Raw genomic sequence first — 26,821 nt, 5'->3', positions numbered from 1 at the left:
TAAAATAGATCACTAGAAACAGAACAGTGAGGAGAAAAAAAGCCATCACTGCAAAAGGAGAAAAATAGTCAATGGGATTAGGGTTTATGAAAAGAATAAAAACCAGGACTTAAAATAAGACTCAGACTTACCCTATACATATAGCTCCACCCCATAAAGAATAAACACTAGAGCAGGAGTTCTAGAATTTTCCCCAGCTACACACATTTTCCTACAAAATAATTTATATGTAGTTGTCCTGTTGTGATACTCTGCTTTCAGGCTGTTGGTAGTCTGAGGGTCCTGCCTGTCACCCTTACTGTAATCCTCAGTGCTTACTACATCCCACCTGGTCACCTGGGCCTGAAAAGAACTGCATTCTAGAGCTCATGTCCCAAGGATTAGGAAAATAAGGTGCATCTTCTGGGCCTTCCTCATGCTTTCCACGGAGCTTATATTTTAAACTCCCATTCACTTGTATATTCTACTGGTCTTTCTCAAAGCCCAGGGAAGCTATTGGGCTGGTCAATGTCAGAGTGATTTAATGGGCATTTATATAAAAGGCATCAAGTAACATCAGTGGGGAAGGGGATGCTTGTACTATGAAATAAATACATGAAAATGTCAGGGCACTGACTATGGAAACAGGAGGGTAAAGTGCCAAGCAAAAGTTATACAATTCAGCCTTGGAAAGGTAAGTGAAGTCCAAAAATGTACCAGCCTCAGAAAGGTCTCCTTGTCAATCCAAACCAAGTAGGAGAGTCTTAACAGGAAGGGGTTAATGAGGCCACTTTAGAACATTTGCCTGACTAGATTCTCCTCTGAATTGACACACAAATTTCAAGGGAGATGCTATATTAAGAGGACATTAGGAAAACATTCTTGGCTTCCTTAGAAGCTTCTCCCTTAATGAGTCCAAACTAAATACATTAATAAACTATACCCAAGGCTTTTCTTAGGTGAAGTATCCATATTACTCAGCATCTCTGGAGCCACAGTGACATTTCTGGGAAGGAACAAATAGCTATTTCTTCATTAGGTTTTTCACAATTGGTACAGATGCCAAAAGATGAAGAAAAATATAGGAAAAAACATCTATCAATCACTTTAACTTTTCTGTATAGGCTTTAACATTATTGATGAGGCTCACATAATCTGGTTTCTCATAGATGTACAGACTGAAAACCACTGAGCTGAGCTCCCATCTTACACTTAACAATTCCCCACTAATCTTCACCAACTTCAATTAAGATTCCATTCTTCACCTTCCCCATAGACTTCTCCATGAAGTACCTTTAAACCTTTAGGCACCTGATTCACCCTAGATCACTGGCAAGCATGGAATATTTTTGGTGGGGGGTAAGTGGGAGAACTAGCACTTTAATATGCTATGCAATGTTCTGAAAGGCATATACAAATATGCATCCAGCATTTATCTCATGTACTTCATTTTAAGTAATTCAAATGAAGACAAAGATATAATCTAGTCTGAAGGCCAGTTGAAGATGTTCACCAAGTTAAGAAAATGTAACATTCATGTGATATCAGTAGCACATGCATAGTTGAGACTCAATAAAGGAAGCAGATTCCAGAGTGTCCACAGCCCTCCTGCTTAGACCAAGAGGGGGTAAAAAACACACACGAACACATTAAAGAGTGAACAATTCCTTAAGACCTCTAAACAAGAAGAGGAGAGTGGCTCTTCGTCAACTAATTTCCAATGATTAATACTGTGTTTTTCATTAAATGGGAACAGATAAAGCTCCAAGGACCTAAGGACCTCATTAGATCATTTAAAAAAAGCGGGTTTTAGCCAAAAGTACGTATTGCCTCCCCATGACATTATACCTAGAAATCTCTGACATTGGAATTTTTAATGAATACTCTTAATCTCTTAACAATTTTTAAATGTCATAATTTTCACTAACATTGAATTATACATTTTAGGGAGGCAGAAGAGCACAGTGGCTAACAGTCCAGATCTCCTTACTCACCTATAGATTCATTTTTCTCACCATAGCCAGAAACAAAATATATCAATTACTATCATCATACAGTATAGGTCTCTGCAAAAGTATTTTTTAATATTGAAAAGAAAGCAAAGTGTTTCCTCTCCTTAAACATGACCTTTCCAGAACAGCCTAAGCCACTTAACTTGGGAGTAGGAAAACGTATCAGCCTAAATTAATCCTTTCCAGCTTCCACTGCACTGTTTAATCCAAAAACCACCTTTTAAAAGCGTATAGGTCACCACTTACATTAAAGTGACAAAATATGAAATTAAACATTTCTTATCAATAGTGATCCTCTACTGTATTGTCAGAGATGGAATTCCAAATCACAGCTCAAGCTTTTAGTCAAATTGACAATTACAATGCAAATATTCAGGCTCTGGTTTCTCAAGAATAGGGGTGGGAAGCAATCTTCCTCTCCCTCTTTGTAATTTTGTGCATTCTGCAAAGAAAGAAAATAAGTACGGAAAATTTCTCTAATTTTCTCTTGCAAAGAAGAACAATTGTCTATTCTTATGCTCACCAGATGCAATTTGCTTTGAGAACAAATGTATAAAAATCAAGGTTTAAAAAAAAAAAGGCTACCCACATGCTGTATCTAATTATTCAACAAAGTATCCTCTTCAAAGTAATTACCAACTAACAAGGGTATGCCTCCTTTTGTGAAATGGAGGAAAATGGAATTTTAGAAAACAAAAGATTTTCTATTGCTTACATTATAATTTCAGGGTTGCCATTTTTGCGAATTTTCAATTGGCAGTGTCTAATAATTAAAAAAAATTTTCAATCCGTCAATTTATAAGGGTCAATGATCTTCAAGCACACATAAGTGCCTTTTTAGAACACCACTTTTAGAGAAAATCATTTTGTAAATCCTTTTTAAAATCTTTTTGTTTTCATTTTTATACTTTACATATAAATCTAAGACACACTTAAAGGGAAATTCAAATTAATTTTCTATAAAATATAACCAATGTAATACAATGAAATTCACAAGTCTACACCAACATTAATTATTTAAAGGAAAAAGCAAAGTCTTTCCTCACAGTAGGAATCCAATTAATAAATGCAGAAAAAGTGATGGAATGTGTAAAAAAAAAAAAAAACAATTTAGCATCACCTATAGTAATAATTGTTTCATGAAAGAATATTAGTAAATGCTAAAATCTGTGGGTGAAAATACAATAATAAGCTATTTTCAAGTTTCAAAGAATCTCCACATAAAATAAATATTTAAAAAAGCATAATAGTAAAATTTACAGTGGAGAAACCTAGCAGACAACACCTTAACCAAATGTTCAGTTTTCACCAGTAATGGGACAAATGGCTAATAAGATAGGCCTCCTAATAAGATATCCTGGGAAGAATGCAATACCAATTCTCTGGGTTTCCTGCCAAAAGTCTATAATGTAAATTTAGTCATGAGACAACATCAACAAACCAAAATGGACCCTGTATTATATCCTGGACCAGAAAAGGATGTTAGTGGCAAAATGTGAATAAAAACTATAGATTATATCATAGTACTGATCCAATGTTAATTTCCTGTGATTATGGAAGAGAACATACACACCATATTATTTAGGTGTAAAAGTATTTATATCACATCTGCAACTAGCTGAAAAAAAATTATATATATGTAATATATAATAACTGTTATAATTATTATTATTATAACATAGATATAAAATGTGAATATTGGAGGAATCTAGGTAAAGGGCATACAGAAATCCTTTGTTCTAATTTTTCAACTTCCTCCTAAGTCTGAAATTTCAAAATAAAAAAGGTACCTAAAAGGTAAGTGATCTCAATTTTGGAATGGTATGACCATAGTCTAGTCCAGGGGTTGGCAAACTTTCTATAAAAGAGCCAGACAGGCTTTGTGGGTCATATGGTCTCTTTTACAACTCCTCAATGCTGCCAGTTTCAAAAAACCACCCACAAATAGTAAATGAATGGAATGGCTGTGTTCCAATAAAACTTTATTTACAAAAATAGGCAATGGGCCACATTTGGCCCAGTGGCCATAGTTTGTTGACCTCTGGTCTAGTTCATGCCAAGGAAGATTGATCAGAGTAATCACACTTTCAGTTAACATTTTTGAGCACATGCCAGATACTATATTTAGTGGTTTATAAGCATTAACTCATTTATCCTCACACCAACATGATTAGGTAAATACTATTACTATTTCCGTTTTTCACAGAGGAAATGGGCCTAGAAAAGCAAAGGAACTTGCCCAAGGTCACACAGCCAGCAAGCAGTAGACTTTGGGTTTGATCCAGGTAGGGCTGTCTTCACACACTGAACTAGATAACCTATATGCTATACTTCTCAGACGGACTGAAACATATATGCAACGACCAAGGAACTCTAACCATTTTAACAATGGCTAAATAACTATCTGAACTATCCGAACTCAAGATTTACATTCTGGAAGGTATTTTTCACAAACCTCCTGTAGCTGTAAAGAAATAAGTCCCAGCTGATCCTGACGTTTTTCTACCAGCTCTCTTTCTGTGCGCATCTCTCTCTCTATTTCCTGAAGCCGTTGTTCCACCCGATCTGAAACCTTAACATGAAACAGACAGAAATGGTGACATTACAGAGCTGTTAGGCAAAAGGAGAACATATTGAAGAGATATTTTATGCCAGATATACTACCACCTACAGCATTTAAGAATGGCTTGTTTATAGTGTCCTTTTTAATACTATTATACAACAGATTGCAAAAAAAAGGACTGAAAGTTACAAAAGAAAACAATCATTAGTCTTTAAACAATCAAAACCTGAATCCCAATAAAGGACTTAAATCTTTCAAAGTATAATAATTCAATAGATCAGAGTTAAAATAGACTAGAAAAGAGTGCCCTCTGGTGAAGTAGAAGGAAAATACCAAGTTTGCCAATGACTGCATTTATTACTCTATTAATGATAAACTGTTCTATTTAGTTCTTTTTCATTTTAATTATCTGTAAACATGACTTGCCTAGAAAGGTTTTGATGTCTATGAACAGCAAATAATTAAAAGGGTTTTTCACTAGCTTGTCAATCTTTTCTACTGTGATCTACTGAAAATAAACCAGCTGTAAAAGATCAAAAACTAAAGTGAAACTGAAAAATGTTTAATTATGACTCTCTAAAATAAACACGAAAGAATTTTTTTCCTCTGATGCAAGATTCTCCTTGCTAAAAGTTGTACAAATTCAAATACATTTCATGTGTATCATCATATAGTCCCCTAAATAAAATTTACCTATTTGATGATGTGTGTATTTCATGCAGGAGGCTATGCGGGATAAAAGACATTTGGATTCATTTAAGAGAAGCAATAAATATAGCCCTGTTATAAGAAATCTTTTGTTAACAATTCTATATAGCCAGAAGGATCCTGGTAACAAGGAATCTTACTGGGGCGATAGAAATGTTCTAAACCGAATTATGATGATGGTTGCACAACTCAGTACATTTACTAAAAATCATTGAATTGTGCACATAAAGTAGATTAATTTTATGATAAATTATAGATCAAATTGTTTTTTAAAACGACACTGGTAAACATAAGTTTAGTCAATAAAAGCTGAGCAAAAATATTCTATCAAAAAAACTAGCAGTTAATATTTACTAAGAATGAAAATTCTTGGTTTTCCACTTTTTACTACTTAAAAACAATTTTAAGATATTTACTATGATACAGTGCTTTACTAAAAACTCAAAACACCCTTCAGCATCAAGCTTCTAATTTATCGTAATCAACCCTAATATCCCAATAAATAATTTACTACTGCATCTGAAATAAACATAGTACCTGCTGTAATAGAAAACAATACTGGATAAATACTAAAAAATAAAAGGTTGTTAATTCATGCAATTTTTACAAAATGGAAATACCTTTATAGTTCACTCTTAATGTAAAAAGTAATTAATAGCAAAATTCATCAGAAAAAAGAGTAATACAGAATCATCTCAAACTCATTAGGGTGGCTACTATCAAAAACAAACAAAACCAAAAAACCAGAAAATAACAAGTGTTGGAGAGAAAGTGGAACCCTGGTACACTGTTAGTGGGAGTATAAAATTGTACAGATCCTATGGAAAACAATATGCTGGCTCCTTAAAAAAATTAAAAAGTTACCAGCAATTCCATTTCTAGGTATATACCCAAAAGAATTGAAAGAGGGTTTTAAAGAGATATTTGTAGACCCGTGTTTATAGCAGCATTATTCACAATAGCCAAGAGACAGAAGCAACCCAAGTGTCCACAGACAGATAAATGGATCAACCAAATGTGGTTACAAATACAATGGAGTATTATCCAGTCTGAAGAAACTTCTTACCCATGCTACAACATGGATAAACTTTGGAGACATTATGCTAAGTAAAATAAGCCAATCACAAATAGACAAATACTGTATCATTCCACTTATATGAGGTACCTGGAGTAGTCAAATTCATAGAGACAGAAAGTTGAAAGGTGATGTCCAGGGACTGGAAAAGGGGTAACATGGAGAGTTGTTGCTTAATGGGTACAGTTTCAGTTTTGCAAGATAAAAAGAGTTCTAAAACGGTGAATGTGCAGAACACTACTAAACACTTAAAAGTGATACAATGATAGAGTCCCTGGGTGGTGCAGTCATTTAAGCATCGGACTCTTGGTCTTGGCTCAGGTCCTGATCTCATGGGTTGTGAGATCGAGCCCCACGTTGGGTCTTGTGCTCAGTGCGGAGTATACTTAAGACTCACTCTCCTTCTTTCTCATTCCCCCCCTCAACCCGTGTGCAGTCCCTCCCCTCTCTCTCTTAAACTAAAGCTTAAAAATAAAATAAATCTTAAAAAAAAAAAAAAAGTGAGGAGTACCTGGGTGGCTCAGTCAGTTAAGCATCTGCTTTCAATTCAGGTCACAATCCCAGAGTCGAGAGATCAAGCCCTGGGGTCTGGCTCCCTGCTCAGTGGGGAGTCTGCTTCTCCTTCTCCCTTGGCCCCTCCCCCACTCCATGCTCTCTCTCTCTCTCTCTCTCTCTCTCTCTCTCAAATAAATCAATAAAATCTTTAAAAAGTGATATGATGGTAAATTTTATAGTTTACAATTTAAAATAAAAAACAATAAAAAGAAATAAATATAATCTGCTAATACCATCCATGAAGAGAAAAACACTGATAAGTATATTGTTGTATACTTTCAGAAATTTTTCTATGCATATGTGCATGACTAGTCAAACACATATCCATTCTACTTCTTTAAATAAAAATGAATAAATTTTTTGCAGTTGACATATCATAGGCAACTTTCCATGACAACAAGTAAATCTATATCCTTTTTCTTAATAAATGCATAGTTATCCATAACTGATTAAAGTAATTCCCTGATAATGGGATAACAATTATTTATTTTTACTGTATGCTATGACAAATATTCCTATATAATTTTTGTAAATTCAAGATACAATCTTTAAGTGGAACTGTTGAACCAAAAGGTATGAATCACTACAAAAAAATAAAACATGAAATAAAATAAAACTTGGAAGTATTTTGGATTTTTATCCAAATCTTTTACTCTAAAAGACTGAGGAGATGAAGTTACTAACCAGGGGTCACACAACTAATCAATGAGAAAAATAAGCCTAACACAGGTCTCCCTTTCCGGCAATATTTTAAAAGCCCCAGGTCCATTTTCATGCATTCATTCAATAAACATGCATGGACACTCATTTGTTCTAGTAGGTAGGAATATAGCAATACATTGTTGTATCCATGCCCTGCCTTCAAAGAGCTTGCTACTGAAGACTGACACTGAATGAGCAGTTAGAATTTCTCTCATTAAATTCAATGAGTTGAATGACTTCTGTATTTCAGGAAGGAAGGCTGTGCTTTTTAGCAAAATCCAAATACTGAAATCCAAATACTGAAATAAAAGCCCAAAATTATTAAGACAGTTTCTTCAATAAATGGTATTGGGAAAACTGGGCAACTATACACAAAAGAATTAAACTGAAACGTTTTTTTTTTTTTTGGACCACTTTCTTACACCATATACAAAAGTAAACTCAAAATGGATGAAAGACTTAAATGGAAGACTGGAAACCATAAAACTAGAAGAAAACAGGGGTAGTTAGCTCTTGGAAATCAGTCTGTGCAATATATATTTTTGTATCAGTCTCCTCAGGCAAGGGCAACAAAAGCAAAAATAAATAAATGTAACTACACCAAACTAAAAAGCTTTCGCAGAGCAAAGGGTACCATCAACAAAATGAAAAGGCAACCTACTGAATGGGAGAAGATAATCTGCAAAAGATACAACAAATAAGGGGTTAATATCAAAAATGTATAAAGAACTCATCTAATTCAATATCAAAAAATCCAATTTAAAAATGGGCAAAGGAACTAAATAGACATTTCTCCAAAGAAGACATAAAATGGCCAACAGACACATGAAAAGATACTCAATATCACTAATCATCAGGGAAACACAAACCAAAACCACAAAGAGATATCGCCTCACACCTATTAGAATAGATGTGCTCAAAAAGACATGAAATAACAAGTGTTGGCAAGCATATAGAGAAAAGGAACTCTTGTGCACTCTTGGTGGGAATGCAAAATGGTTCAACCACTCTGGAAGAGTATGAAGGTTCCTCAAAAAATTAAATATAGAACTACCATATGATACAGCAATTCCACTTCTAGGTATTTATCCAAAGAAAATGAAACCACTAATTCAAAAAGATATATACACTCCTATGTCCACTGTAGTGTTACTTATAATGCCAAGATATGGAAGCAACCTATGTCCATCAATCGATGAAGGGATAAACATCTTTATGTAATGGAATCTTGCCATTTGTGAAAACATGGACAATTCTAAAGGGTATTATGCTAAGTGAAATAAGTCAGACGGAGAAAGATAAATACTGTGATTTCACTTACACGTGGAATCTAAAAAAATACAAAACAAAACAGACTAGTGATACAGAGAACAATCTGATGGTTGCCAGAGGAGGGGGCGGGGGATGAAACAGGGGAGGGGGATTAAAGGGTACAAACTTCTAGTTAAAAAAAAAAAAAATCCAAAATTATTTAGACATTAGCTACTTCACCACCATAGCTAGCACATGTGATGATGTCGAGTTACCATATTTGGAGGATGCTGTTTCAAAATTAATATTTGTGTTAGGTAGCTTCTGACATGGTTTCAATGGTTTCTGCTTCCTGGTATTCATCTACCCGCATAATTTCTTCCCCTTGAGTGTGGACTGGTCCTAGTGACTTCCTTCTAATGAACAGAATATGGCAAAAGTTATGAGATATCACTTTCATAATTAGGTTACAAAAAATAGTGATTTCCATTCTTGGTTGCACATTCTCTCTTGCTAGCCCTCTCTCTTGCTTGCTCTGATGAAGCAAGCTGCCATGTTGCAGATGCTCTATGGAGAGGCCACGTGTCAAGTAAACCAAAGAAGTCTCTGACCAACAGATCATGATGAACTGACACTTCAATCCTATAACCTACAAGGAACTGAAGGAGCTAGGAAGCAGATCAATTAGTCAAGCCTTGAGATGACTATAACCTGTGAGAGACCCTAAGCCAAAGGACCCAGCTAAGCCACACTTGGGTTGTTAACCCAGAGAAACTATCAAATAATAAATGTTTTAAGCCAGTAAGTTCAGGGATAATTGTTAAACAGCCATATATAACTAATGCTATTTTTTTAATCTGTTTTAAAATAAATCCTCAACCAGGAAATAAGCTAGAGAGCCTAATACATGCATATTCCCCACTCCATCCACAAAATTTGTTTCATAGAATTTTGTTCTCAATTTCAAAATATTATGATTTTTCACTAGTATTAGCCTTCTCTGTAATCCAGTGATAGATGAGCACCTCTTTAATCCTAGCTGTGCCGCCTACTGGCCTTGTGATTAGCTTTCTAAATGAAGTACATACTGAGCTGTTCAAGGAATTTAATCTCTCCAAAAAATCAGCATCATCTTCCATAAAATGGAAATAATAATTTGCCCTGCTAGCCACATAGGGTAGTGTGGACCAAAAAGTACAGAAGTAATGGGACAAAAGTATAAATTATATGGTAGAAATTAAGTTGTTTTCCAATATCTATTCCCCTACCCCCATTTCTTCTACAGTAAAGGAATTTTTAACTAGATAGGTGACTGCCAAATATAAACATTTTCTGGCCTTGTGACTTAATTCTGGCAAATGGGATACAGGTATAAGTGTCAAGTGACAAGTTCCAGAAACTATCCAGAAGAGATACACATGAGCACCTTTTGCTCTCATACTCATTCCTTCCTCCATCTTGCTGCCTAGTACACACATACTGCCATCTTAGATCATGAATTTGAGGCCATAACAGGAAAAAGCAACAACAAGAACATGACAGAAAGAGCCAGAATCCCTTACACATTGTAGGGAGCACCACATGGAACCCTGAACTTTCTACATAAGATTTTCCCATAAGAGAGAAATAACTTTTGTCTTTTCTAAGTCACTGTTATTTGAGGCTTTCTGTTATTTATGACTGAAACTCAACTGATAGAAGGGCTTAATGAACTACAAAACACTAAGCAAGTACAACTACTGCCTTATACAACCATCAGAACATGGGTAAATCACAATATACTTCCTCTATTTTAGTCAAGTCTGAAGACAACAGTAAGTAACAAAAATGAGTAGACATTACAGCTAGTCAGTGTTTAGAAAAATAAAACCTATGCACAAACTAGCATGAATGAAAATGAATAAACACAAAGTATTTTAGGAATTCCAACAGTGGTAGAATTATAATCATAGTATAAGGCCACCTAAGTGTCTTCATAGACCCAATCATCCAAACAGATCAATATGCTCAAAATACGTTACTTTTTCTTCCACTAACACCCTGAGTCACACAACTCTACCTAAGTCAACAACAACCAAGGACCTAAAATACTCATTTGGATAGTTCTTGTTTTCTTTTTGTCTATTCTTTTTCATCAAATTCTATTTACATTTCTATATTAGTTAAGGTATAATTTAGGAAGGTAACAGCTTATTTCTATCTCATATTACAGTCCAGAAGAAAGCAGGACCGATAGAGGCTACTCTGTTTCCTAAGGTCATTCCAAGATCCAGATTCCTCCCATGTGTTGCTCTACCTTACCCTAGGTTGTTATCCTAACCTGCAAGGTTGGAGTTGGTTAAGTGCTACATCCTTATTTCAACCCACATAAAGAGAAGGAGGAAAACAAATTACTGGACAAATGGCTTTGTTTTCAAGCTCAGAAGTTGCACAGGGAAACGGGGAAATGTCATCTCTACCCGAGTAACCATGTGCCTGAACAAAACTGTTGGGGTCAGGGGATGATAAGAGGAAGAGTATGGATATCTGATACCAAAGGGAAGGAGAAACTCAATATTAGAGGCCACTTAGAATTAAAATAACACATATTGTAATTTTAAGGTAAGCCACCTTTCATCCTTCTTGGAAAAGGGGAAGATAAATGCTAATTCTCAACTGAAAGTATTAAAAGAGGGCATTTAAAATACCAATTTTAAAACTGAGCTGTATGTAACAAATTACAAATGCACATATTTTAATTCCTGTAAGTCCACTTCTAGAAATTTATTCTACCAATTTACTTTTTCACATGAAAAATGGCACATGTACAAGATCACTAATTGCAGTGTAGTGTATAAAAGAAAAAGACTTAAATAACATAAATGTCCATCAATAGGAGACTGATTAAATCATGGAACATTCATTCAATGGAATGCTTTAAATTAGTAAAAGGAATTAGAAAGCTCATTAGATGCTAATATGGAATATTCTCATATTTCAAAAATACATTAAATGAAAAAGGCAATATACAGAACAGTGTGTTTAGTATACTACCTGCTACCAATTCTGTAACAAAAATGAGAGGCGAGCAAGGCCTCTCTCAAGGTGGTGACATTTCACTGGAGACCTGAATGACAAGAGGGAGCCAGCCATGCAAAAACCTTGGGAAAGAAGAGAAGCCACAGCAAAGACCCTAATGTAGGAATAAGTTTGACAAATTCAAGATACATACGGAAGTCCAGATAATACAGGTACTATCAGCCGTCACAAGGAATTCTGAATAGAAACATCTTAGGTAGAAATTTAAAAAGCAGAGATATAAATCACTGTGATGACGATTTTTTAAAAATCGGTTAACTGTGAAAAACAGTATGGAGGTTCCTAAAAAAAAAAAAATAGAACTACCATATGATCCAGTAATTCCACTATTGGGTATTTACCCAAATAATATAAAAACACTAATTCAAAAATTAGTTTACTGCAACATTATTTACAATATGCTTATTGCAACATTATTTACAATAGCCAAATTATGCAAGCAACCCAGTGTCTATCGATAGATGAATGGATAAAGAAAATGTGGTATAAATACACAATATTATTCATCCATAAAAAAGAATGAAATCTTGCCATTTGCAACAATATAGATGCTCAAGAAGACAAAACGCTGAGTGAAATAAGTCTGTCAGAGAAAGACAAATACCATATGATTTCACTCATATGTGGAATTTAAGAATTAAAAAAAAAACAAACAAATTAAAAAAAAAAAAAAAAAGGACAAACCAAAACAGAGACTCTTGACTATAGAGAACTGATGGTTGCCAGAGGGCAGGTGGGTGGCAGGATGGGTGAAATAGGTAAAGGGGATGAAGAGTAAACTTAACGTGATGAGCACTGAGTAATGTACAGAATTGCTGAATCACTGTATTATACACCTGAAACTAATATAACACTGCATTTTAACTCTACTGGAATTTTAAAATGAATGAATGGATAAATAAATAAATAAATATCACTTGGCTACTGTGAGAAGCACAGATGGGGAAAGTGTAAAGAGAAAGAGAGCAAGTTCTATGCAGGCCACCACAGTCAGCATAAATGACAGTGGCCTGGACAGAAGTATTAGAGAGAAGTAGAAGGAACTGAGCAGGACTTCAGTAATAAAAAGGACAAGATTTTTATAATGGGTTGGGACTGTGGTATGAAGAAAAGATCTACAGTGAATACTGGATGACCCCTGGATGGCTGTGATGCCATTTCCTGACATGGGGAAGACCAAAGGAAGAGCAAGTAAAAATAGTTCTAAATGGAAGGGCATGGACTCTATACCTAATGACACAGCATATATTGACAACTTTTGAATAAGATAATTCCCAATAAGAATTAAAGACTACAATTATTAATGCCTCCTCACTTTTTTTTTCCATTTCTGAGACCTAAAGGAAAAATATTAACCATGTTACTTAATTGATTTGATTCAATTACATTTACTACTAAGATAGGAAAAAGTCCTAAATCTCTACAGTTATAAAAATAGCAAAATAGCAAAATACAAACTAAAATAGCTTTTAATGTTAGCATTTAATTAAAGAAGGCAAAAGCATTCTGTTTCTGGGATTGTGTTATGGTTTTGTTGATTATGTTGTTGAATATGTTGATTCCTCATACCTTGAACAATATCTGCTGGTTTAAAATCTGTTTCAGTAAACATGTTATATATTCTGTTGCTGTAACATATGCAATAACCATGTTATCCTAAATGCAATGTTGACAGAAGTCTGAGTTCAATTAATGACCAACTCTTCCAGAAACAACTGGATCCATGTTAACAGTGACCCTCCTATAAAAAACTAAAATAAAATTGACTTTTCCTTCATGAGTAATCAAACTTAGTAAGTACTCATATCACACTCAGATGGGTAGAATCTAGACAACTAATGAACTGAAATTTTCCCTGTGGTATGAGGCCCACGCAATATTGACTGTTTATTACCAAAATTAAGTCTTAACTGAAAATATTTTCCAGAACATGTTATAAATAATAACTATGCCCTTCTAATGGGAAGTATAAAGGAAACCAAACAAACAAAAGCCTATGAATCACAAAGGATTAACAAATCAAATCTTGGCATGTCTGATAGGAACCAACACTTTTTGCCTCTCAAAGAAAACTGTGTCCTATAAACTTTCAAGATATATTTTAGTTACTGAGAAAATGCATGATAAACAACTGTAGGCTCAGAATAATGCACAATAAATGTGAATAACAATGGGTACCAACAGAAACCAAAATTGGTGAGAGATAGTGGCAGTCGTTCATTTTTCTTTATATATTTGTACAACATTTTTAAAGTTTTCCACAGTGAACGTGCATCACTTTGGTAATTTTATTTCAAACTTAAATCTGGAGGGGGGAAACAGCTGCAGCCTCTGAGAACTTTAATGTTCAAATAACAAAACTGCATATTCTCTGACAGCATGCTATCATGAATTCACAAATACAACACAATATGTCAAACAGTTATAAAATGTAAATGTTGACTTCAATTGGAATAAGTGAGTCAGAAAACCTATATTAAGCCTTGTATAAACTGGAAGCAAATATCATGTGGCCTTCAGAAGACCTTCTAAAATTCAAAAATGTTTAAGTTTTGCATTAGACAATTGTTTCTTAATCAGGATTACATACACACACATGAGGTATGAGATACCCTCAATTAGGAGACACCCCTACTTTGAAAGCAAATTACAGAAAACACAAAACAAACCATAGCAACACAACCTGATGGGAGAAACTAGCAGCTGAACAATTCAACCAAGAGCACAATTAAGTGTGTATAATTTTCCAGGTTTAGACAATATAAAAGGATACATCCCGAGGAGCTGGGCACAATGGACAGCTAGGTAAACTGGTGAATTGTATCCACCAATTATACCAATGAGCTGAGCACTAGTGAGGTGTAACGTCCAGTTGTGCAATCATAGCTCTATCTGATGTGGAATAATTCTTGATACATGGTAATGAGGATAAAAGAAGTTGGACTTTCTCTGAATTCAGCTGTTAACTCTAAGCTCAGTCATTACGTTTCAGACCCCCATTAACACTCTTGACTGTAGATGGTACATGCTAGTTTTATTTGCTATATAAAAGAAATAAAAATGAAATAACTCATTATGGGTTCTTTGTAAGCAGTGAAGGGTAAAACATTAACAAATGCAATGCGCACTATGCAAATTAGTATTTTCAAACTCCAAACTCAAACTATCCCAACTAACACCATCAAAAAACAGCATGACAGTACAACTGTCCACAGCTTACTCAAAACTACAAAAATCTCAGAACATTGAGGATATCTGAGTTGGAGCAAAGCCTTTGTTAAAAGCATGCTCACAAGTTGTATAGCTATGTACCAAGTTAAACAAACCTCATACAGTGGATATAAAACAACAAAACCCTGTTAGAAATAGCATTAGAAATATCAAATATAGTAACAGAACCATATATATATATATGAAAACATTCAGGGAGTTCCATTTCGAAAAATGACATTCTAGATAATTCAGACCAAACTTTTCACTAAAAATAATTCAAAAAACTAGAAATTTTAAACAAAAAGCAGTTTTAAAGCCCTGGAAAGATATATGAGACCAAGATGAAAGAGAAGAAATAAATTCAGAGACATTAGTCCATCTTTTCTCCCTGAAATATCAGCCCACTTCTGAAAAAGCAGTTGTGATACTGAGAAGCCAAACAGAGTTTTTAACAGATGTGTGGGGCTACAGGGGAAAAACCGGAGTTGAGAGCCTTTCCAAGGGAAGGGGGTGCCTAGTTAAACTTCCCCAACCCCACCCCCAGCCTTTGGGCTAGATTCCTGAAGAGTCATCCACTGGCAATAAGGTGAACTAGAAATAGTTGAAACCCAGCACTGAAGTTTTAACATTGAAATAGCTCAACAAAAATAATAAGGTAATCCATGATTGCTATGGCCCTTGACCTATAACAAAAAGTAAATATATATTCTAATACATAATTATCAAATTACTTATCCTTATCAAATAAGAATGAAATATATTTTCTGTCAAACAAAAGTAACCAGATAATCAAAAATAAACAGTAGGCAAAAACAATGTGATCAAAATCCAAGAAAAATAAGAGATTACAGAAATAGAAACAGACTTTTATAAGATCTAGACAATGAAGTTATGACACACAGATACACAGATTGAGGATTTGGGCAAAGAACTACAAAGTTAAAAACAATAAAATCAAAATTCTAAAGTGAAATATGTGATAACTGAGAATACAAAATCAGTGGGGGGGTTAAAAGAGTTGATTCAGTTGAAGAAAGAACAGGTAATTAAATAAAAGGTCAAAAGAAAATACTCAAAATAAGGAATAAAAAACAATGAATTAATACTTATAAAAATGAACATAAGAGACAAAGGGAATAAGCACAAATCAAAAGAACACAACTAAGCTCATCACAGTAAAATTGCAGAAAACCAGAGTAAGAGGAAAAACTCAAAAGCAAATTAGAGAAAAATATATATTACCATACAAAAAGCACCAACAAGACTAATAGCTGACTTCCCAACAGAAACAATGGAACTAAGAAAATGATGAAATATCTTCAAAATACAGACTAGGGGGAAAAAAAAGGGACTATCTAGAATTTTATATCCATTGAAAATCTCTTCCAACAAAGAAAGTGAAATAAAGACATTTTCAGACAAATAGAGTATCTGTCACCAAAGAACCCACTCCAAATGAAATTCTAAATGGGATTCGTTCAGGCATATGCAGATTCACTCTGAAGAAAATTTCAAAGTATGTTCTTAAGGCAGATGAGAAATCTCAGGATGCAAAAAGGAATGAGACATGGAAAGAAATGAAGAAAGCTCAAGATGGGACACCCGGGTGGCTCAGTCAGTTAAGCATCCATCTCTTGATTTTGGCTCAGGTCATGATCTCAGGGTTGTGAGATCAGGCTCCATGCCCAGCATGGAGCCTGCTTAAGATTCTCTCTCCCCCTTGTCCTCTGCCCCTCCCTCCCCAAAAAATATTTAAAAATTAAAAAAGACAAAGACTGTTAATTTTTTCAATGTTAAGTGATACTCTATAAAATGGCATAAAAATATCAAAGTCAAAAAATAAATCTTAAAATTAAGATTTTAAGACATAAGATCTCTAGATAAAAAAACTATAAAATATTAATGGAAGAATTTGCTCTGTTCATGAATAGGAAAATTCAACATTATAAGAATGTCAATTCTCTCCATGTTGGCCTGTATATACAATGTAACCTAACAAAGATCCTAGGTTTTTAATAATTTCACTTGTTGATTCTAAAATGTATTATGCAGAAATGCAGAGTAAAGAATACACAGGATAAACCTGGAGAACAAAGTGGAAGGATTTACTCTACCATCTCACAACTTATCATACAACAACAGTAATCAAGACAATGTAATATGGGCACTGGACTAGACAAATGAACCAGAGGATTGAATTAAGTCCAGATACAGATGTCTGCATATATGAACATCTGACTTCCAACCAAGACAACAGGACTATTCCAGGGCACTGGAATAGACAAATGAACGAGAGGATTGAGTAAGTCCAGATACAGATGTCTGCATATATGAACATTTGACTTCCAACCAAGACAGGACTGTAAAGTAACAAAGGGGTGGTTCTTTCAATAAATGAAACTGAATCAATTAGATATTCATCTAAAATGTATGATCCCTACTTCATACCTTAAACACAAATTCCAAGTAGATATTAGATCTTAACGTAAAAGGCAAAACAGTAAGCTTCTAGAATACTACATAAGAAAATATTTTCATCATCTGAGGATAGGGAACAATTTCTTAAACAGGTCAAAAAAAGCACTAACCACAAAAGAAGAGATAGAAAACTGAACTTGATTAAATTTCAACAGAAGACCCCATTAAGAGAGTTTTAAGAATGAGACAAAACAACTCTAGACAATTGGAGACAACACTGCAATACATATAACTTACAGAGTGCTCATATACAAAATAAAGACCTCCCACAAATCAGTAATGAAAAGACAAGCAACCCAATTAAAAAAAAAAAAGTGGGCAAAAGAAGCAAACTGGCATCTCAAAAAAGAAAATAGCCAATAGTCACTAAAAAGAATGGAGAAGATTCCTACTTTGAAAAAGAAAACCAAAGCTGGTGGCATCACAATTCCAGACTTCAATCTATATTACAAAGCTGTAATCACCAAGACAGTAGGGTATTGGCGTAAAAACAGACACATAGATCAACAGAACAGAATAGAGAGCCCAGAAATGGACCCTCAACTCTATGGTCAACTAAACTTCGACAAAGCAGGAAAGAATATCCAATGGAAAAAAAAAAAAAAAAGAAGTCTCTTCAACAAATGGTGTTGGGAAAATTGGACAGCCACATGCAGAAGAATGAAACTGAACCACTTTCTTATACAATACACAAAAATAGCCTCAAAATGGATGAAAGACCTAAATGTGAGAGTCCATCAAAATCCTAGAGGGGAACACAGGCAGTAACCTCTTCGACCTCGGCCGCAGCAACTTCTTGCTAGACACGTTTCAAAAGGCAAGGGAAACAAAGGCAAAAATGAACTATTTGAACTACTGATAGTTCAAAAATGAACTATCATCAAGATAAAAAGCTTTTGCACAGCAAAGGAAACAGTCGACAAAACCAAAAGACAAACAACAGAATGGGAGAAGATATTTGCAAATGACATATCAGAGAAAGGGCTAGTATCCAAAATCTATAAAGAACTTAACAAACTCAACACCCAAAGAACAGATAATCCAATCAAAATGGGCAGAATTCCTGAACAGGTATTTCTCCAAAGAAGACATACAAGTGGCCAACAGACACATGAAAAAATGCTCAACATTACTTGGCATCAGGGAAAGACAAATCAAAACCTCAATGAGATACCACCTCACACCAGTCAAAATGGCTAAAATTAACAAGTCGGGAAATGACAGATGCTGGCGAGGATGTGGAGAGGGGAACCCCTCCTACACTGTTGGTAGGAATGCGAACTGGCACAGCCACTCTGGAAAACAGTATGGAGGTTCCTCAAAAAGTTAAAATTAGAGCTACCCTATGACCCAGCAATTACACTACTGGGTATTTATCCCAAAGATACAAATGTAGTGATCCGAAGGGGCACCTGCACCCCAATATTTAAAGAAGCAATGTCCACAATAGCCAAACTATGGAAAGTGCCCAGATGTTCACTGACAGATGAATGGATAAAGAAGACGTAGTGTGTGTGTGTGTGTGTGTGTGTGTGTGTGTGTGTATACACACAACGGAATACTACTCAGCCATCGAAAAATGAAATCTTGCCATTTGCAATGATGTGGATGTAACTAGAGGGTATTATGCTAAGTGAAATAAGTCAACCAGAGAAAGACAACTGTCATATGTGGAATTTGAGAAATGAGACAGAGGATCATAGGGGAAGGGAAGAAAAAATAAAACAAGATGAAATCAGAGAGGGAGACAAACCATAAGAGACTCTTATCATAGGAACAAACTGAGGGTTGCCAGAGGGGAGGGGGGTGGAGGGAAGGGGTAATTGGTGATGGGCATTAAGGAGGGCACATGATGTAATGAGCACTGGGTATTATATAGGACTGATGAATCACTGAACTCTACCTCTGAAACTAATAATACACTATATGTTAATTAACGGAATTTAAATTAAAAACAAAAGGAAACAAAAACAAACAAAAAGAATGGAGTGGATTCCTGAGACAATTCAGTAGGAAATTGGGGAAAAATATCAATGATGTGATAAATAAGGCCCATATCAGGCCAAAAGATGAGAAACTCTAAAAAAGACAAAATGTGAAAAATGTTCATCATCTAGTAATGATGAAAATGCAAATTACAACCATGATGAGACACTATAAACACCTAACTGGCTATAATTGAAGGACTAATAATACCAAGTATTGGAAATGATGAAAAGCAACATGAATTCTGCATTGCCAGTGGGAGTGCAAATTAAGGCAACCACTTTGGAAACCTGTTTATTAGTATCTACTAAATGTGAAGGCACCTATCAATTGCACTACATGTTACATACCAACAGAAATGCATGTACATAGGCACTAAAATCATGAACAAGATTACTCACAGCAGCCTTATTTGTAATAGCCCAAAATTTGAAATAATTCAAATATCATGTTAAAATACATTGCAGTAAATCCATACAATGGAATACCAAAGAGCAGTAAAAATGAACTGGAAGTACTTGACACAACGCCCAGAATATCATAACCTTAAAGATTAGCAAAAAACAGACACAAAAAAACCATGCCCTATAGGATTCCACTTACATAAAAATTCCAAACAGTCAAAATTAACCTAAGGGGTAAAAAGTCAAAATAGTCATCTCTGAAAAAGAAGGAGTAATTAGTGATTGGGACAGGGAATGAGGAGGCTTCTCGTGCACTGGTAACGTTCTATTTCTAGATCTGGGTGGTGGTTACATGGGCCTGTTCACCTTGCAATAATTCACTGAGTTATACACTTTTCTGTAAGTAAATTATACCTCCAAATTTAGAAAATTAAAAATTAAAAAAAAAAAAACAAAAAAAAGAAAGCTTCAGCAGGTTCTGCTGTAAGTTGACAGGTTCCACTCTAGAATATATGACAAGAGCCAGAAGATCATTTAGTAAGTTATAAAATAGGATCTGGAAGCTACATTCTTCAAAGTGCGTCTTCACTTCCTGTTTAGCTAGTATGTAAATCAGACAATGGCATAGACTTCTTGCTGTGTGAACCACTGCAATTAACTAAGAAAGGCTCCAATGTGTTAATCTCAGAAAATACTTTTTTTTTGAAGTATGATAGTTCAAGTATTTTAGACTGGCACAACTTAAACTGAAGGTTTTGGTATGCTTTGAAAAATCTAGGACTTTATGTAAAAAAAAGAAGTATCCCATTTCCTGATCACACATCAGCATCACCTGACATATCATCAGGCACCTAACTGCGAAGATTTTGTCTATTTCAACAAAAGACAGACATTATATCTTCACCTCTCTGGGGCACTTCACAAAGAAATCAGCACCGAAAGCACAAGAGGAATGTGCTTTTATGTGACCAGACGTTTACTCAAATTTTGAAACAGGCAAATTTCACCGCAAGAAGAGTAACTAAGTTGATCTCTTTAAAAATAGAGCATATCCATCTCTTAGCATATGTGGCCAATAAATTCAAACTCCAAAATAAACTCAACATATCTATGTAAAGAACTGTAAACACAATAAAAACAGCAGAAAAAAATATCTGCCTATATTCAGAAACTTTCAGTTTGAACAAAACATGTTAAGAAAAAAATTCTGCCTGCTACCATTCCTGGTCTTGAAAAAACAAAAGGTACTGTGGGATATGACTAAATACACATTGCTCCTGAAGTTGGTAAATTTCCAAGTTTAACTGACAATTTCTATTGATTTTTTTCTCCTAAAAAAAAAACAGAGAAACAACTGATGATGCAAAGAAACAGACACTGTATGTACTTCATTTTTCACTTTAATTCCACAAGGACAGTGATTTGATAAAAAGAAACCACTAAATAATGACTGTCAACAGTCTGAGTTTGAGATAATAAAACTTGAGAATTCAGGGTATTTTCAAATGGCATCATGTCAAACAACAGACAGCAAGGTCTTTGCAGCAATTCTGATTACACATGTATGTGAAATAAAAATACTGAAAATACTCAATGAGGAGTGCTACAGAGTCACTACCAAGAAATTCCATATTTTTCAAACATCATTTAACACAAGCCATGGAATCACTGGGTCTCTTTTGAATATTCATAAGGAAACTCTAAAAAATTAAACAAATAATAATTCTATCTCTAATATATTACCACTATAAACATTTAAAACTTTAATACCCAAAATTCATATTTTATACGAAGTACAAGAATATATTTTAGACAAAATGGCATACATCACCCAAAAAGTTAAAATCTACTAAACTTGACTGTGATTACGATGAGCCCAGCCACACTATCATCTGCATATGAAATTATTTATTTATTTATTTATTAACAAAGAGTCCTTACCACATCTGGTTTTTGGGCTTCATTAAGTTTTTCTGTCAATTCTTCCAAAGCTCTTTTTGTTTCAGCATCCGACCTAGGCAAAGAAAAATACTTTAAGTTGGCTGAGAAAATAAACACAATTAAATTTACGACATAAATAGTTATTCCATAATACTCTACTGCAGTGGTTCTTAAACATTAGCCAACATATGAAACACCTGGAGGACTTATTAAGACGGACTGCTGAATCAGATCTGCAATGGTGCCCAAGAATATGCATTTCTACAAATCCCTAGCTGATGCCGATGGTGCTGATTTGAGAATTACTCTCGTGTTATAAGGAAAGCAGAATGGGATCCTAAAATCTTCCTCATTCACAAAGTTAAGTCACCAGGTTTCACAAGAAACTTGACTTCTAATTTGGCTTAAGTAAAGTTTCTCTGCCTCACACATGCCTCTGTGACATACAAACTATTAGCAGACCATACCAGCCCATGGATCAGAAGATTCCCAGTCCACCACTGCACATCCAAATGATCATTTAAACTAAATAAATAAATCATCCCTACAACTTCCCCTTTGTCTTCTTATAGGACAAATTTCTAAAATTCATGTTCCTAGTGCTTAATTTATACCTTTCTTCAAATGTGTAAAAGCTACATAATAAAGCAATCCAAGAACATACTATATTAGAATGCTGACACCATTCTACTAATTTTATTAACTTGTCAAAACTAAATATCTAGTTTTAAATTAACTAACCCTTACTGGCTTAAAAGATTAACAATAAACATAGCTCAACAGTATAGCTCAAAATTCAGGAACTTAATTTCTTTATTCATACCAGCTATATACGAAAATGATCTTGAACCACAGGTGGTTCCATAACTGGTAAAGAGCAAATACTCTGGGGCCATATGCCTACATCTGAATCCTGTCTAGACCACATACCCCATTTGAACTCCAGCAAGTTGAGTTACTTCATCTCTCTGTGCCCCTCTCCATATCCAAAAATTGGAAAAAATAATAATGAAAATGATAATAATAATAATTTGGGTTGTTGTAAAATTTAAACCTAAATCTATCTGACATGAAGTAACTGTTCAATAATATTAACTACTAGTAGTAGGAGTAATAGTAAGGTATTTAATTCTTATTACTAAATTTCCTTCCTTCCTCATTTAAAGGCAGGTAAGTTATACAGACTACAATTAATAATCACAGATTTACATTTATAGCTTTGACCCCCTTTTTGCTATAGCAACACAAAGCTGGTGTGTGGAATGATTTTGTCAGCTGGAATGGGAGTTAGCAAGTGAACTTGGTAAACAAACTTCCACTCAGCTTTGTTGTTCCCTCATCACTGTTGTCTATAGATTGTGACTCTTGAGAAGGGATAAAAAGTTTGGTTCCTTGTAAAAATATGGCCTCCAAATGAAAACCAACTGTCACTGCTGATGATGAAAATGAAAAGACAGTGAAGAAATTTTAAATAAAGTGATACTTGTTGGGGACTACCCAGAACTGATAAAACTGCAAAGACTTGTCAGATATAAACCACTCACTTTTGAAGATTTCAACTGAAAGCTAAAGTATCAGACTGGTCTCTGCCTCTGCCTCTCACCCCCTCCAATGTATTTGCAAATCGACCTCTTTGCTAAGGTCTCACAATGTATCTCTCCGTAATGGCAGCACTCCAGTATGGTAAGTTAAAATGTTTTTTAAAAATATGAAATTAGGGGCACCTGGGTGGCTCAGTCTGTTAAGCACCTGCCTTCAGCTCAGGTCATGATCTCAGGGTCCTGGGATCAAGCCCCGATGAAGGCTCCCTGCTCAGTAGGGAGTCAGCTTGCCCCTCTCCCTCTGCTCCTCCCCCTGCTCATGTATGAGAGCACACGCTCTCTCTCACTCTCAAATAAATAAGTAAAAGTCTTTAAAAATATATGAAATTAATCTAACAAGGAGTCATAGTACATTCTAAATTCAAAGGATTTTTAAACTATTCCTTTAATAAATTTTAAAATACTGGTATAAAAACAGCCCTGTTTTTTAAATTCATGTAAACATGTCAATTACAGAACTTATTGTGTTCTTCTAATAACTCATGCCTCCAACAAAAACCATATTCGGCTTTTACCGGCTTCTTCTGGCAAGTTCCCGATTGAAATCATCTCCAAGCCGAACTTGTTCACTGCTGAGGTCTCGGAGGGACTGATGAAAAGCATGAAGCTGGTAAAGACAAAAACACAGTTATCCATTTAGGATTCTGTTTAATTCTTCCATGAAGATTCACTAAGGTTAGTAAGAACTTATTTTTTGCACTAATGCCCAAATTTTATAATGTTATTAAGACATAATAAAATACATGTCTATTCTGAAAGAAATATTTTTCCAAAGAAAAGCAATTTTTGAAGTTACATATAACTTTTTATATATAAGCCATCACATCCTTTATAGTACAGTAATTCTGGGCCTTTTAGATAACCTAAAAAAAAAAAAGTCAGCAAACTTTTTCTGTAAAGAGTACAACAGCAAATATTTCAGGCTTTCAGGCTATACAATCGCTGTCTAAATTACTCAATGCTACCATTTTAGCACAGAAGTAGCCATAAACAAATTAGGATGGCTGTGTTACACAATAACTCTATTCAACTAGACCATATGCCATAGTATGCCAATCCATGCTGCAGAGAAACTCTTACCCATGTGCACCAGGAACCATGTACAATAATGTTTGGGGCAACACTGTTCATAATGAAAACACCGAAAATCAAAAGTCCATTAAGAACAGAATGGAGGAGCGCCTGGGTGTCTCAGTCGTTAAGCATCTACCTTCAGTTCAGGTCATGATCCCAGGGTCCTGGGATTGAGCCCTGCATCAGGCTCCTAAATACAATCTTTAAAAAAGAAAAAAGAACAGAATGGATAAGGTGCCTGGGTGGCTCAGTTGGTTAAGCAACTGCCTTCGGCTCAGGTCATGGTCCTGGGGTCCTGAGATCGAGTCCCATATCAGGCTTCCCTTGCTCTGCAGGGAGCCTGCTTCTCCCTCTCTCTCTGCCTGCCATTCCCCCTGCTTGTGCTCTCTGTCAAATAAATAAAATCTTTAAAAAAAAAAAAACAGAATGGATATAAATAAATTGCAATATATTCTCCCCGTGGAGTATAATACAGCAGTAAAAATGAAATGCTCAAACCTACCTACACATTAGTAAGGCTGAATGTCAAAAATGTAACATCAATTGAAAAAAAGCAAAAGAAGACATTATTCCACTTATATAAAGTTTAGACAAAGGGATACTAAACAAGATGTTAAGTAGTGCAAACATCTTGTTTTATTTTTAAAGCAAGAGAATGATTAATAAAAAAGTCAGGATAGTTGACAGCCCTTAGGGAAAGGAAGAGTGTAAAGGAGCCTTTAGGGGTATGATAATGCTCTTATTCTTGGCCTAGGTGATGGTTACGTGGATTTTTCTTTAAATTATTGTACTTTTAACTGTAAATATGTATGCCATATATGTACATATATACTGTAATTTACAACAAAAAAATTAAGTTATAGAGATTTGCAGAAACAATAAATTCATTAATTTCAACAAATGCACATTGAGCAACTAATCAGTGCCGGCAATTATGGTAGGAAACAAGGGGCTCAGAATTTAACATGGGAGATAGACATGCAAACAAAATGACAAATGATGTGCAGGGCATTAAAAAGTACACGGTCGGGGCTCCTGGGTGGCTCAGTCGTTAAACGTTTGCCTTTGGCTCAGGTCATGATCCCAGGGTCCTGGGATCGAGCCCCGCATCGGGCTCCCTGCTCGGCGGGAAGCCTGCTTCTCCCTTTCCCACTCCCCCTGCTTGTGTTCCCTCTCTCGCTGTGTCTCTCTCTGTCAAATAAATAAATAAAATCTTAAAAAAAAAAAAAAAGAAAGTACACAGTCAATGTGGAGCTAAAGGTCATCTTAAGAGACTTAAAATCAGGAAGAACAGTTAAAAAGAAAGGAGTGGAGGTAATACAGTAAACGAAGAGCAGACCATTCACTTCGGTTTTGCCATGGTTTTCCAGTTTTGCAAACCAGAACCCTAGGACTCAACCTTGATACCTCCTTTTCAATCATTCCCACCCTCCCCAAATGGTCATCTGATCTTCAAGACCTTTCATTTTACCCACCAAATAGCTTTTAAGTCTACCCCCAAACCCGTTCTCTCCAACTCCATTTATCCTAATCCAAGTAACTAGCATCTCACACCCACAACATGGCAATATCCTCTTTATTGGTTTGCCCACACTGATTCCATTTTTCCACATTAAAGGTGGAGTGATCTTTTCAAAATAACTGTCACCCCCTTACAAGGCTGTGCACAGTTTCAGCCCTTCATATGTCTTCAGCCACATGGCCTTCTTTAGGTTGCTCACAGGTGTTAGCTTCCTTCTGCCAAAGTATTTGTTCTACCTAAAATGACCCACTCAACTTTCAGGTCTCAGCCCATCAGCCTTTCTTCAGGAAACCTTCCCTGACTGGGGCAAGTCCTTCTACCACACACTCCCATGGCCCTGTGCTTTCTGTTGTAGCTTGCAACTCAGCTCACAGTTAAGGGTGTATCTGTGTACTTATTTGATTAATAAGTAGCCACCTCCTCACAGATTACAAGCTCCAGGAAAAGGCAAGTTTTACTTATTCCTGTTTCCAAGCACAAGCACTGTCCCAGAACACTAGCACTAAATAAACAGAATGAAAGAGTAAATGAATCATGTTAGGATATTGTTCTCTGCTCCAGGCTTCATTATATAATCCACTCTAGCAAGTTGCACCTACCAAAAAAATAAGTAACACAGTAAAGGAAAAGTTTCTACAAGGCATCTTCTTGTGCACTTGGTTCTGTTACTTCTATCTTA

At 35.2% G+C, this 26,821-nt stretch overlaps 1 protein-coding gene across 12 annotated transcripts in view; it reads right to left on the bottom strand.

Moving 5' to 3' along the window:
• CEP128 (centrosomal protein 128) overlaps positions 1 to 26,821 on the bottom strand; it is a 393,596-nt gene that overhangs the window by 330,947 nt on the left and 35,828 nt on the right. For all 12 annotated transcript variants that reach the window (XR_003516054.2, XR_003516053.2, XM_027572708.2 and 9 more), the window contains 3 exons: positions 24,062 to 24,153; positions 21,946 to 22,018; positions 4,447 to 4,563 (listed from right to left, as the gene is read on the bottom strand). Coding sequence is in view for 10 of the 12 variants with exons in the window: in XM_027572708.2 (XP_027428509.2) it covers positions 4,447 to 4,563; positions 21,946 to 22,018; positions 24,062 to 24,153 (282 nt within the window). In the remaining 2 variants the exon portion in view is untranslated. The remainder of the gene's footprint in view (positions 1 to 4,446; positions 4,564 to 21,945; positions 22,019 to 24,061; positions 24,154 to 26,821) is intronic.

Source organism: Zalophus californianus, chromosome 6 (genome assembly GCF_009762305.2).
Source record: "Zalophus californianus isolate mZalCal1 chromosome 6, mZalCal1.pri.v2, whole genome shotgun sequence".
NCBI classification, from domain to species: Eukaryota; Metazoa; Chordata; class Mammalia; order Carnivora; family Otariidae; genus Zalophus; species Zalophus californianus.
Note: the sequence above shows the minus strand (reverse complement) of the source record. Positions and strands in the feature narration are given on the sequence as shown.